At 39.2% G+C, this 15,343-nt stretch overlaps 1 protein-coding gene across 10 annotated transcripts in view; it reads right to left on the minus strand.

The window, feature by feature from the left end:
- CTNND2 (catenin delta 2) overlaps positions 1 to 15,343 on the minus strand; it is a 468,899-nt gene that overhangs the window by 104,455 nt on the left and 349,101 nt on the right. For all 10 annotated transcript variants that reach the window (XR_015697560.1, XM_087721965.1, XM_087721966.1 and 7 more), the window contains 2 exons: positions 9,954 to 10,167; positions 1,464 to 1,647 (listed from right to left, as the gene is read on the minus strand). Coding sequence is in view for 9 of the 10 variants with exons in the window: in XM_087721965.1 (XP_087578091.1) it covers positions 1,464 to 1,647; positions 9,954 to 10,167 (398 nt within the window). In the remaining variant the exon portion in view is untranslated. The remainder of the gene's footprint in view (positions 1 to 1,463; positions 1,648 to 9,953; positions 10,168 to 15,343) is intronic.

Raw genomic sequence — 15,343 nt, forward strand, 5'->3', positions numbered from 1 at the left:
AAAGGGGCCCAAACCAAGTACTGAGTACATATGCATGCTTATACTTTTCAGAGGTCCAATATTGTTCTATGTACAATCCTTGTTTAATTGATTGCATGTAATATTCTAATTTATGGAGAGTGTGTATTTGTGGTTTTCATGAGCTGTAAGCCATAATCATCACAATTATGGCAAATCACGGCTTGGACTATCTTGCTTTGCATGTATTGAGTCTAACTCATATTTTAGTTTCACCTTTTAAGTTGCATTACTGAAATAAATGAACTTTTGCACGATATTCTAATTTTACCTGTATATTCATTTGATTTTCTGTAGGGGAAGGTGGAATAAAGATAACATGTAAATGCTATAAGCTATTCTGGAAAAAAAAAACTTTGAAGGCTATTTCATTTGTTTATGACACATACAAAGAAATAATTTGACCAACATGATATAGATAACCTTGCAGTTTAGATCAGTAAAGGCTTTTGATCAATTTGATACTTCATATCTTTAGAACCCGACAGACAAGAGAAAATAAGGATTATGAAATTCCTGATGACTAATCAGCAGAGTTTTTATATCTTACAAGTTATATATGGCCAATGCAGAAGACTGTTCAGAATACAAGTGGTCCTTGCTTAATAACGCTGATTCAGTGGCTATTCAAATTTCCAATGGTACTGAACATCTTGTGCCTACGACCACTTCTTGTACTTACAACAGTCACAGTGTCCCCATAGTCATGTGATTGTAATCTGGGCACACCCGCTTCCTTCTTTGCTAGCTTTTTGCAAAGAAAATCAATGGGGAAGCCAGAAGGAAGTGATAGCCAGCAGTGCCAGAATTTTCATCACTAAGCAGTGATATATATATATACAGTATATATATATATATACACACACACACACACATACATACACACACATAAGTATAAGTATAATCTTTATTGTCATTGTATTTAAATACAACAAAATTGGTTTTAACCTCACTGGTGCAAAATTATTACAGAAACGAAAAAAGAAAGAAAAAGAAAAAAAAACTAGTGTGTGCATGGAGTGATTGTGGTTGTATTTAAAAGTCTTACAGCATAATGGGAGAATTTTTAAAATAAAAATTTCGTACTATAAAAACATATCTTGCTGGCATATTCTTATGCCGCCTAAAGAATGATAGCAATAGCCGCCTAAAGAATGATAGCAATAGCAATAGCAGTTCGACTTATATACCGCTTCATCCTCTCTAAGTGGTTTACAGAGTCAGCATATTGCCCCCACAGTCTGGGTCCTCATTTTACCCACCTCGGAAGGATGGAAGGCTGAGTCAACCTTGAGCCGGTGAGATGTGAACCGCCGAACTGCAGTTAGCAGTCAGCTGAAGCGGCCTGCAGTACTGCACCCTAACCACTGCGCCACCTCGGCTCAAATTCTATGGCATTAAGAAAGTAGAAGAAAGTATCAAGCAGTTTAGCTATCAGAGCTCACCTTAGGCACCCAGTGGCATTGCGCAGCACCTGTGATGAATGAAGTTGAATTTTGTGGTCATCCTGAAGGGGGGAATTTTCCCATCCGGAATGAGGAATGATCACTGCATTGGTCAATACTGCTAGAGCATCCTGGATAATTGGCATTTTCAGTGCATCACATGAAGATAAATTCCAGAGAACTCCTAAAAGGAAGGAAGCAAAGCACTGACATTTATTCTAAAATAAGAATGAAGGGATACTGCACAAAAACAACGCTATCTGAACATTCATATTTTAGTCTTCAAATGTTCACTGTTTTCTATCGAAACTAGGGCATTACATAAGAGCATGTAAATATATACATATCAGTCATCATCAAGGTACAGTTATTCAACCCATCCCATTATTTCATTTAATGTAGTCATATCCTGTATTCCCATCTGATCTCCTAACTAGGTTGGACCAGACCGAGACTTCACAAGGTCTGGTAGGTCTCCACAAGAATGTCACAATAAATGTGTCCTCAAACTTCACTCTGGGATCATAGCTCAATGAAAGTGTCACAACTGTCTGAGGCGGCTTCCCAATCTCAAACAACAGAAGACTCTTAGAATAGTGCCACTTGCCCACATTGAGATCAATTTTTTTTTAAAAACATGTTTACTCTGTATTTGCCATCCTCACTTGTAGCAAAAAACTATGATTTTTATTTTAATTTATTTGTTGTAGTCTACAAGTTCAGTGACTATAAGGTGGCTTACAACTAAAAAAAAATTACAATTTCTCATCATCACATGAAAAATAGAATGGAGAAAGAAAAGTTATATTGTATACTGCCCAGAGTCCCTCTTTGAGGGAGATGCGTGGTTTAGAAATATGAAATATAAATAAATAAAGGCAAACTAAGCAAATATTTAATGAATGTATACCATTCTTATTAAAACATGAATACATAAAACAATCAGGAAATAATTTAATGTACATCTTTTAAATGAAACTATTTATCCTCTAATTTAAATAAAACTGTTTAACTGTTACTGTTGGCAAATATTACAGATTCATGTTTCATTTAAATAAGAATATGCAGTGCATTGATTGAGATTATAAGCATATAACTCCGCATTGTGGACAGGGGCTAGAAATGATTAGCCATTGTTCCAGTAGGAGAACTCTCCCAGTGAAATATAAAGATGGCAGAGGCTGAATTTGAAACCTTGCCAAAGAATCACTTTTTCATATCCTGTAATGATATTTATAAAATGTTACTTTGGGATCTAAAGGGCATCTTCTATGTTAGGACCTTCATTTTTATATCTTGTATACTGATAGGTAGATTTAGTCAATCCCCTGTGTTATTTTTGAATTCATCTCAATATTGTTTCTGAACTAGTTAAATGATTTCCATGTCCATAGTAAAAAAACAATTTTTCTACTGTTTGGATTGATGGACTGGATAGGGTAAAAATCTCATCCATCTTGACACCAAACACCGAACAATGGGAGTCTGACACAAAATTACCTAATCATATGGATGCTTATATATAATATTATATGGATAATTCATATCTTAATACCAAATCAGAGGTGGGTTCCTACCAGTTCACACCTATTCGGTAGAACTGGTTCGTCAAATCTACCGAACCGGTTAGAAGAGGTTCCACCAGTGGACCCGGAAAGCAGGCCACACCTACAGAAGAGGTTCCAAACTTTTTTGAAACCCACCACTGGTCCTTGGATATGATTATTCTACACTATCATGCTCATATTTATAAAACTCAGTGCCTCTGTGAAAGGTAAGGATGACTACTGCGTTTGTGGTGCAATCAGAACATTGCGTGTGTTGAAGTTGTTTTAACGCAAACCAAAGATGCCTTTTAAAAAACAAGTTTACATCATATTCTTATGCATGCCAGTGCTGTGTGTGAGGTAATTTAAGGTGGTTCTGACAAGTGTCGTCGGCATCTTCATATCCGGTCACATGGGCGGCAAGCCACTCCCATCCGGTCACATGGGTGGCAAGCCACTCCCATCCGGTCACATGGGCAGCAAGCCACTCCCACAAAGGAGGCCACACCCACAGAGTAGGTTCAAACAATTTTTGAAACCCACCACACACACACACATACACACACACACACAGAAAGAGAAAGAAAGGAAGAAATAAAGAAAGAAATAAAGAAAAAAGAAGAAAAAGTGAGAGATGAAAGAAAAAAAGGAAAAAGGGACAGAGAGACAAAAGGAGGGAAAGAGAGAAAGAGAGAGAACACATGGCCGACAAGCCACTCCTACCAGGTCACATGGCTGGCAAGCCACTCCCACAAAGGAGGCCACACCCACAGAGTAGGTTCAAATTTTTTTTTGAAACCCACCACTGTACCAAACGCTCATATGAGCTCATTTGCTGGAATTAATACATCCCACAAAAATGAGATTGAACTTGTGGTCCTCTGGATCTTGTTGGGGGGGGAAAAATGATCCAGCACACTCGGACAGCATAATAGATAGGAGATTCCCACCCCACCCCAAAATTACTATTTTCAGTCTGTGTCTAGGCACTTATGCTACATGAAAAACTGATATAAAATGTTCTAATAAACGTTGCAATAAAAATTACATGTGCCTGACTACGCACTTCAATAACTGAAGCTAATGTCAAGAATACTTTTGCATAAATTTAGTACTTTGAATAATTAAAACATATACACGACGCATGTTCTACCCATTCACAATTTTTCAAGCAAGTCTGAATACTATCTTATTCTACATGTCAAAATGCTTTACACAAAACTACTTAGTAAAATGAATTGATGAAAGTATTTTACATTATCTTTAACTATACAAATTTCCCCCTGAAAGTGTCATACTTTCTATATTTATTTTCTCTCGTGGCATTCAGAAGTCTCAACTGTAAAGTTTCCCAAGAAAAGGCATGCCTTTTCAAGCGTTTGGAATTGAAATGGGAGAAAAACCAGTATGGAAGAACCACTGTAACTGCCTGGCTGGCACTAGGATTTGTATTCTAGCCAGCCCTTTCTGCCAATTTTTCCACAGTCTGAACCAATTGCTTGGAGAAAATTGGCCAGGGGATTGGTTCAGTGATGGAAGTGTGAGAAGGACTGCAGATTACTGGTTAAGTATAAATAATGCTCTCATCGGTTTTAATCAGTCAATTTCAATTTCAATTTTAATAGATTTGTATGCCGCCCAATCCCGAAGGACTCCGGGCGGCTTACATAAAAGCAGTTTAAAAATATTTTAAAAAGATTAAAACACAAGACAGAACGACTTAAAAACAAAAACACAACATGCACCCAGAGACCACCATACATTTTGGGCTGTAATTCACATCACTGCCAGTCTGTATGAGACAATGAAAAAGAACTATTCTTGAACGTATTCACAGATGCCTATTTACTAGCAGTTTGTGAATTAATCAGATAAGGCAGGTAATATTTACTTAGGAATGGATAGAAAACTGGCCAAGATGAGGGACACGTTTCACATTCCCGCCCCCTCCCCGTCAAACTGTCTTTTACAGAATGTTTCACAGAGACAACACTGAAAAATAATGTTGTGCTGATATGTTTATTTATAGTAAAGAGAAAGTTCCCCCCCCTCTCTCTCACACACGGCATTAATTGCCATGCTCTCTCTTTAATTCATTAATAAATCATAGATAAAAGGCCTACTGCCAATTACCTCCACTAGACCGATACGATCACATCGATTAGGCCTCCTCCGAATTCCATCTACTAGCCAGTGCAAACTGGCAACTACCCGGAGGAGAGCCTTCTCGGTGGCTGCTCCGACCCTCTGGAACGAACTCCCCGTGGAGATTCGGACCCTCACCACCCTCCAATCCTTCCACGCCGCTTCGAAGATCTGGCTGTCCCGGCTGGCCTGGGGTTAAGATTCCAACCCCACCCGAATTGTGTGACTGTTGTGCTCTCTTTTAATATGTTGTATTGTTTCCATATTGGAATACTGTTTGTCTTCCCCCCTCTCCCTTTTTGAATGGTGAGCCGCCCTGAGTCCCCCCAGGGAAAAGGGCGGCATACAAATAAAGGAAATGAAAAATGAAATGAAATGAAATGAATGATACTGAGAAGCAGAATTTCCCTTTGTTTTTATGTTCCTTAGTACCTACTTACAGAAAGTAGTGTAATTGAATGCTGTCTAAGATTAAAATTCCAGGTGTATAGAATTGAGAGAGGGTGGGGGGGAATGAAAGTTTGCATTGAATGTTAAAGAGCAGTTGAGAATTTGGTTGAGTTGCTGGCTTTCATTGTCTTCCATTGCTAGAGCTTTAGCACTGTACTATTTGTTTTTATAGTTAGTAGTCCAAAATATTTTATTTACTTTGATTGATCTTTTAGAAAACGTTTATATATTTTGTCTGAGCATTGTAACTGCTTACAAAATTTGCATAAACACTAGTCAATGACCATAATAAAAATGCTACTACTAAATACCATTGAGGCACAGAGACAAGTACTTTAATTTTAATTATATATAAAAACCAACATCTAATTAATATGTTGGGTACACTGCTTTTAATTCTTGGGAAAATGGACAATTAAATTAGAGTAGAATTAATTGCTAAAACTTATAGTATAAATATTTTACAAAGTCTCAACCAAAATAATAAATGAAGTTTCAGCAGCAGAGTTGGTAATACATACATATTTCTTTATAACTAGCATAATCTGGAAAAACATTTATTAGCAAATGTTAATTTAAGATTTGTAGAATTTCTTTACTAAATCCTCAACCATGTATTGAAACAAATTTAAAGGGAATCTTATACCAAAAACAATTGCAGAGGACTAATTAAAATAATCAATTATTCCTGTACATTTTTAGAGCATTTTCAAAGGAGCCTATTTATTCTGAACCAATATTTTAATAATATTAAAGAGGTTCCTTTGATTTTAAATAAGCATATGAATCATTCTTTAAATATTGTTAATGTTGTTGACTGATAAGTTTTAAAAACACAATAAATGATTTTAGTTTTCTCATTTGCATCTAACTGTGGCCATTTTTACCTGCGAGACCGCCTACTGCCGCATACCTCCCAACGGCTGGTGAGATCGCACACAGTGGGCCTCCTTCAGGTGCTGTCACCCAGGCAGTGTTGGCTGGCGGCTCCCCACAGAAGGGCCTTCTCTGTGGCTGCTCCGACCCTATGGAATGAACTACCCCCAGAGATCCGGACCTTACCCATCCTCATGGTCTTCCGAAAAGCCGTTAAAACCTGGCTATTCCGGCAGGCCTGGGTCTGTTGACCTCAGTACTGAGGTCCAGCCCCGATCAGATTGGGTGCATGGTGATGTTCTAAATTGTTTTTTTACTTTTTTATTAATTACTTCTTTTGTTGTGTAAGCCGCCCGGAGTCCTCCGGGATTGGGCGGCCTATAAATCCATTAAATAATAATAATAATAATAATAATAATAATAAATAATTATTATATTATATTAATTATATAAATAATTAATTAAATGCAAGGAAAATGAAGCCTACAAATACTTAGGCATTCTGCAGTTGGATAACATCAAGCATGGAGAAGTAAAAACTATTGTCAGGCAAGAGTACACCAACAGAGTTAGGAAAATTTTGAAATCTAAATTGAATGGTGGAAATACAATCAAGGCCATAAATACCTGGGCAATACCAGTTATAAGATACACAGCTGGTATAGTTAACGGGACACAAGCTGATTTGGACATTTTGGACCGAAAAACCAGGAAACTAATGACAATGCACTACAGTTTACATCCACATGGTGATACTGATAGACTATATCTGCCCCGAAAATCAGGTGGCAGAGGATTATTACAAGTGAAGCAAACAGTTGAAGAAGAAAAACATGCACTGGCTGACTATTTAAAAGAAAATCAAGAACATCTATTAATCGAAGTAAGGAACAAAAATCTACTGAAGGCCCAACAGACGAAACAAGAATACAGAAAAGATGTGATAAAATCAAGAATGGAGAGTTGGCAGAACAAAGCACTGCATGACCAATTTCTGGAAAAAATAAAAGATAAAGTGGACAGTGAACAAACTTGGTTATGGTTAAAAACAGGTACATTAAAGAAAGAAACAGAGTCACTAATCCTGGCTGCGCAAGAACAAGCTATCCGCACAAATGCCATTAAGGCCAAAATCGAAAAATCCTCTGATAATGCCAAATGCAGACTTTGCAAAGAAGCTGATGAAACTGTTGATCACATACTCAGCTGCTGTAAAAAAATCGCCCAGACTGACTATAAATTGCGGCACAATTCAGTAGCACAAATGATCCACTGGAATTTGTGCAAAAATTATAATATTAAAACAGCAACCAACTGGTGGGAATATCAGCCTGAAAAAGTCACCGAAAATCAGATGGTCAAGATCTTGTGGGATTTCCGTATACAAACCGACAAAATACTGGCGCATAATACACCAGACATCACACTGGTTGAGAAAAATAAGGTCACAATCATAGACATCGCAATACCAGGTGATAGCAGGGTCGCCGAGAAGGAACATGAAAAAATCGCAAGATACCAGGACTTAAAAATCGAAATTCAACGACTATGGCACAAACCAGCTGTGTGAGATGTTTGGGATCCAGGACAATCTGATGGTTAAGTGAGCTAAGTGAGCAATAAATAGATGTACTATAATTAAAATGATTAACAGTTTGTGCCTTGTTTCAAGTCAGATTGCAAACTACTTCAGGGAGACCAAGGACAGGTAGTAGAATCAAGGACTGAAGCAGAAGGTTGAAACAAAGCTAACATTTTTTGTTTTATTATTATCTGCCAGTAATTCTGTCACTCAGACATGATGCATCATATCATCACCACAACAAGGACTATCTAATGAATTCTGCCTTTGATAGGTAAGAGTTGAAAGATGAAATGATTAAAATATTTGGAATCTGTAATCAGAACTAAATCATACAACCTACAGTCAGGATAATATATGCAACTTATTATTTTTTTTACAAGAGAAGGCAAAAGAAGATCTTAAAAGGGGATGGTCCAAAGCAGTGGTGGGTTGCAGGCGGTACGCCCTGGTACGGGTGTACCGGTGCCTGCCCAGAGCACCATGTATGTTCCGGTATGAGGTCCCACCCGCCTGCCTGAGCTCCTTACCTGTATTTGAGCTTGGTGCTTCTGCACACACGCACGGAGCGCACGGCACCTGCATGATGCTCCGCTGAGCAGCTGGAGCATCACGGAGGCATCGTGGAGGTAAGGACGCATTTGCGTGCATGTGCGCGTCTGCATGTAGGGGGCGTTGGGCCCCGTTGCACCGTACCAGTTGCACCGGGATCTGGAACCCACCACTGGTCCAAAGTCATTAAAATACCATAGTCAGGATTTACAGAATATCAGAATACCATTAACAGTATTTTAAAGAATCATCAACCACATTGTACACTGTAGGAAATTTCAAACTCTCTCCTCCTTTAGTCAAAGATTTTGAAGCAGCAGCACCAGAGCTTAACCATAGTAGCAATCACAATTGTCATGAAAACTGCTGTCTGCATATTACTCAAGATGGAATATGAATATGTATGTGTCTTGCTGTATGTGCATATTCTACATGTTTGGCTGTGACCAGGGGGGCTTTTGCCCAGGTTCGCCTGGTGTACCAGTTGCGGCCCTACCTGGACCGGGAGGCACTTCAAATGGTCACTCATGCTCTTGTCACCTCTAGGTTTGATTACTGTAATGCGCTTTACTTGGGGCTGCCCCTGAAGAGTGTTCGGAGACTACAATTGGTCCAAAATGCGGCCGCGCGAGAGATATTGGGTGTACCTAGGTACACCCATGTTACACCTATCCTCCGCGAGCTGCACTGGCTTCCCATCGGTCTCCAAACGCGCTTCAAGATGCTGGTCATTACCTTTAAAGCCCTACATGGCTTGGGACCTGGATATCTGCGGGACCGCCTCCTGCCACATACCTCCCAACGACCCATAAGATCTCACAGGCTGGGCCTCCTCCGGGTACCATCGACTGGGCAATGCCGGTTGGCGACTACTCGGGGGAGGTCTTTCTCTGTAGCTGCCCCGGCCCTGTGGAATGATCTACCCGCAGAGATCCGGACCCTTCCCACCCTCTCGGCCTTCCGGAAAGCCATTAAAACCTGGCTGTTCCGGCAGGCCTGGGGCTATTGACCCCAAAATACGGTCCAGCCCCATTCAGAATGGAGTGCATGATGTATTGTATTTTAAATCTATCTTTCTTCCCTGTATCTTACTTTTTTTTTATTATTTCTGTACTGTAAGCCGCCCGGAGTCCTACGGGATTGGGCGGCATACAAATGTTATTAAACTTACAAACTTATGTTGGCAAAACCAAGAATTGTTTTAATATGTTCAAATATACAAGTACAAGTACAATCCTGAACTCATGTTTTGTTTTCATCAAGCAATGTATTAAAGTGTCTCAGGTACTGAGTTAATTCTTAAAAAGTTAACATGCAATAAATGAAAAATATTCAAACCTGTGACTAGTTCTCTGATTTCCAAATCTGTAGTCTTTCGGAGTAACCGTACGAGTGCTGGAATACCCCCACAGTTTTTCAACGCAATTTTGTTGTCATCGTTAGCTTTCCCATATACCAAGTTCCTCAGAGCTCCACAGGCACTACGGTGGACTTCTGTCATCCGATGGTCCAATAGATCCACCAGTAATTGTATCCCTCCTTGTCTTCTTATCTGCATCAGCAAAAAACCAAAGAAATCAGAGACTAGATTAGATTTAGATTTATTTTATTTATATGCCGCCCTATTCCCGGAGGGACTCAGGGCGGCGAACAACTCAAGGGGGGAAAAGGGAACATAGAACACAATACAAATGATTAAAATAACCAAGAATCACACAGCCACACAGGTCGAGAGGGGAGGGGAACTCATCAACCCCAGGCCTGCCGGCACAGCCAGGTTTTGACGGCTTTCCGGAAGGCCTGGAGAGAGGTGAGGGTCCGAATCTTTGTGGGGAGTTCGTTCCAAAGGGCCGGAGCTGCCACAGAGAAGGCCCTCCCCCGGGTGGTAGCCAGGTGGCATTGGCTGGTGGACGGAACCCGGAGGAAGCCAGCCCTGTGAGATCTAATGGGTCTTTGGGAGGTAATTGGCAGCAGGCGGTCTCTCAAGTGTGGTTATTCCTCAGTTTTTAGACAGCAATTAGAGGAGAAAATGGAGCAGCCAGCAAAGAAAGATGCTGGACTGATTTTCTAGAATACCTTTGAAAGCAATTTTTTCCCCAAAAACTCAAGCACTGATCAAAACAGCTCGACAGATTATGAAAAAAAAGTATTAGGAAAGAAAGTATCCCTTTGCCATAGATAAAATACTAACGATTGAAGATATTATTGTCAGTGTGTGGAGAAATCTGTCAGTCAGAATTATTTTATCAAGGACGACTGAATGCTATTCCAGTTTCTAACTGTTTATAGTAGTTATATACCAATAAATTAGCTTCTGCAAGGCAGATAATTGCTATGAAAAAGAAAAAAAAAGCCTGTAACATTTGCTTTATAAAAAAACACTGGCATAGCTCGTACACAACATTAAATTATAATTTTGTTTTTGGCCTAGCATTTTTGCAAACCTAAATTATTCAACAAAATATTCCTAAAATATTGTGACTTAACATTAATATAAATGCACCCAATATCAACATTAAAATGTTTTTAAAGCAAACTACAATGCATATTCAGAACGTGTAAAAATTACTGGGAGAGCTGAAAAAGTAAATGAGACATTAGCTAAAACCAGAATTAATTATACTGGTCCTCCATTTATTTATTTGTTTGTATCCCACCTTTATTATTTTTACAAACAGCTCAAACTGGCCAACAGGTGAATATACCTGTTCTGCACTCTGTTTCAGTAGAAAGCTGTCTTGTGTCATGTAAAAGAACATTTTATTAATACTCTCTGGATTTCAAATAGAGTTGTATACTTCAGTGTTTCTCAACCTTGGCAACTTGAAGATGTCCGGACTTCAACTCCCAGAATTCCCCAGCCAGCGAATGCTGGCTGGGGAATTCTGGGAGTTGAAGTCCGGACATCTTCAAGTTGCCAAGGTTGAGAAACACTGGTATACTTTACATGGGCCACAAAGTTCCAGAGCCACAAATGTTCTTTTACATGGAATACTTACATGTCCATTAGTTTGACTAGTTATTGATCAAATTAACCTCCTAATTTTCAAGCTCTCTTAAAAGACACATTTACATACTCTCCATCTCATTTATTTATTAGATTTGGTTCCTGCAAGATACTTCAGATAGCATATATGGTGTTGCTTCCTCCTATTTTTTCCCATTGCAGGTCAGGTTAAGAGAATAAGTGGCGAATAGCAATAGCAATAGCAGTTAGACTTATATACCGCTTCATAGGGCTTTCAGCCCTCTAAGCGGTTTACAGAGTCAGCATATTGCTCCCAACAACAATCCGGGTCCTCATTTTACCCACCTCGGAAGGATGGAAGGCTGAGTCAACCCTGAGCCGGTGAGAGTTGAACTGCCGAACTGCAGATAACAGTCAGCTGAAGTGGCCTGCAGTACTGCACCCTAACCATTGCGCCACCTCATCTCTGAAAAGTCATGCAGGTGACATCTGTGGCTGAGGGTGAACTAGAATCTATGATCCTTCAAGGTTGGTTCAATATTTTACCACTCTACCCACTCTTTTTATACTGGGACATCTGCAAAAAAATATTGATCTTCTCCATTTTGTTCCAAGGACAGAGTTGTAGTATGGAAAAATAGGAGCCAGGAATTTTGTTACACACACACACAATAAATAATAATTACTAATAATGACTTAATAGACAGACACAAATGCAAAATTCAGTCTAAACATCTGGCTGAATTTGTGACCAATCATTATAATAATAAATGATAGATTAAATGAATGACCGTTTCCTACATTTTTCCTAATAAGATTGTAACCCTTTTATTATACGGTAACTGTTCTGTCCCCCCTTCACGGCTTGATAACAGACGACAGGCAAATAAGCTTAAAAGGAACTTTCTTTATCAGTTCTCAGTTCAAACTGGCTTCGAGCCCAAAAATAACATAAATAAACTCTCAGACTAGATAACAGAATACAAAACAAAACTCTTACAAGCAATGCACTTCTCCCAAAGTCTCTACGAATCAGCGTTACAGAAGTCAAATCACTTTTCCAAGTGTACATCAAAGAAACCACGATCAAGGATCAAGGAACACACGAAGGAACGTTGACTCCTGCAACTAGGGCGTGGCAGCTTCCGTCCTTTTATCTCCAAACCTGCCCCTAACAAGATTCATAATGAATCTTGTATCCCGAAAAGACTCACAGAAGACATCTGCTGAGTCACAACAGGTAACATACAGAGTCATGTTCTACAAAGTAAGTTTTCTAAATGGCAGTTTTTGTCTATTCATTTAACAGTATTTATCAGCCACTCCAATCTGTACATACTGGATGAGAAGCAAGAATATATAGTAAATTAAAATGATCAATAATATTAATAATAAATAACATAAGATGATAAGGTCAATCACCACTATGGGCTAAAAGCTGGCTGGAACAATATGAATTGATAAAGGGTTGGGACTATCTGTACTTCTGTATATAAGATATTCTGTAAAGGATTGCTAATGAGAATGCCTGGCTACATAAGGGCAAAATATGCACATTTTGAGAACTTAATTTGGAATATCTGCAGCAAGCAGGATCTTAGCCACTGTTACCAAATTGTCAGGCGTATGTTTCCTCACTACGGTAGAGTGAACAATCAATAGTTTTTTTACTGATTTTATAACAGCTTGTTGAAATTAAAGCAAAGACTATCATTTTCCATTTGTAGAGATTCCTATGCAAATATACACTCGAGGAAAAGTACTCTGTAAAAAGTCTTACGCCCAGAATCATATAAAATATGATCCATTTGGGTTATCCTTTTAGAGATATTTCCTTACTTAAACTGATAAACAGAATCACCATAGGCAAGCAAAAAATGCACTGGGAGCAAGAGTGACTTACAACTTCTAGCCAGGTTGTTGTGGGAAGCTGGAAAGGAATGTTGGAAATCACCATATGACTATGGCTGATTATGACATTGCAGCAACCCAAACTTTGAATAAAATTGTTGTGAAAACCCTTGGAATTTTAATTAAACAGGAATAATGGTCCCAGAATTTGTATGCATTTTTTAAGTTAGTGGAGAGTAGTAGATGAGAGAAATTAGTTTCTTGTGATATTTAGGTCCTTAAAGAAGCTTTCTTTAAGATAGGGGAAGGGGGAGGGGCAGGGGGAGGGGAAGAGGGGGGGAGAGAGAAAGAGAGAGAAAGAGGGAGAGAGAGAGTAAGAGAGAGAAAGAGAGAGAGGAGAGAAAGAGTAAGAAAGAAAGAGAGAGAGAGAGAGAGAGAGAAAGAGTAAGAGAGAGAGAGAGAAGGGGAGAGAGAGTAAGAAAGAGAGAGAGAGAGAGAGAGAGAGAGAGAGAGAGAGAGAGAGAGAGAGAGAGAGAGAGAGAGAGAAGAAATTTATTCTATTCGGAAAACAAATATCCCACTATTTTTGAAGAATCCTTCTCCAAAGTATCAGAAACTGGTGGTGGAATAATGTTACATTGCCAAGAAGTAAACAGATTACATTCACCTTCTTCTGTCTCCCAACTTCCACATTTTATTGCTTATGATAAGTACCAGCCAGGTACCTAACTCATCTTAACTGCCTGGGAACGAATTATATAGCTGGGTATGTAAGTGGCTGAGCATACTACAAGCTATTGCTTCCATTAATGTTGAGTTACTTGCCTTTGAGTGAAGCATCAAGGTCACTCATTCCAATTTAAAAAGGGAAATGGATCCTTGTTAATCTTTATATTTAAGAAGGAAAAAGGGTTGAAAATAATAATATATCTACTGTATGCTAAGACAGTCACCGCTGGGTTGGGTACCTCTAGATGGCAACAAAGAGACAAAGAAAATATTAGAAGCTCCTGTCATCTTTTGTGGGTCCAGATGTGTGCAATCCAAATATGTTGAATTGAGCGACATATGGATTTCGGTAAATAAAATGAAACAAGCAAATACGGCAATCTACCGCAAGGACGAGAGAACATATATCATGTTCTTCATAGGATACAATATCTCAGTGGTGTTCTGCAGATAAAATTATGAAAAAACAAAGAATCAAAAGGATTTTTCAAGTAAAGAACTAATTTCCACCGTGACCCGTCAAAACCGTGCTCGACTAAACCGCGCCCGATTAAACCACGTCGCTGACGTCATCAACAGGGCGACAACAGCCAGTGCAGAGAAAGAAGGGTGCTTTAAATAGCGCTTTGAAAGCAGGCCGATTCAACTTAAGGTAAGGGTTAGGTTTAGGGTTAGGTTTAGGGTTAGGTTAAGGGTTAGGTTTAGGGCTAGGATTAGGTTTAGGGGGGTTAGGTTTAGGTTTAGGGGTTAATTTTAGGTTTAGGGTTCACAGCGTGCTTCTGTCTCCGCGCTGTTGTCGCCCTGTTGATGACGCGGTTTAGTTGGACACAGTTTAGTCGAGCGCGGTTTTGTGGTGGAACCAATTTCCACTGTTCAAACAAACAAACTTCAAAAGCACCAACTGAATAAAGTTTCTGTAAGTACAACTGTTAGTTGCAGTTACTGTATCAACTAAGTTTAATAGGCATCTCATGATTCACTCTTTCATTGGATTATGGGCCATCAAGCTGTTTTCATTTCTAGCAACCATACAGATCAGGGCACGCATTGGACACACCCACGCCCGGCTTAGTGAAGGGGAAAAAGTCACCATACGTCATGTGATGCTGCCGTGACGACATGAGTTTGCCACCCTTGACATAGATTTTCTCCAAAACAAGCTATCCCTAATCTGTTCTTT

Source organism: Thamnophis sirtalis, unplaced genomic scaffold (genome assembly GCF_051295495.1).
Source record: "Thamnophis sirtalis isolate CommonGarterSnake01/CBP01778 unplaced genomic scaffold, rThaSir2_p1.2 scaffold_8, whole genome shotgun sequence".
NCBI classification, from domain to species: Eukaryota; Metazoa; Chordata; class Lepidosauria; order Squamata; family Natricidae; genus Thamnophis; species Thamnophis sirtalis.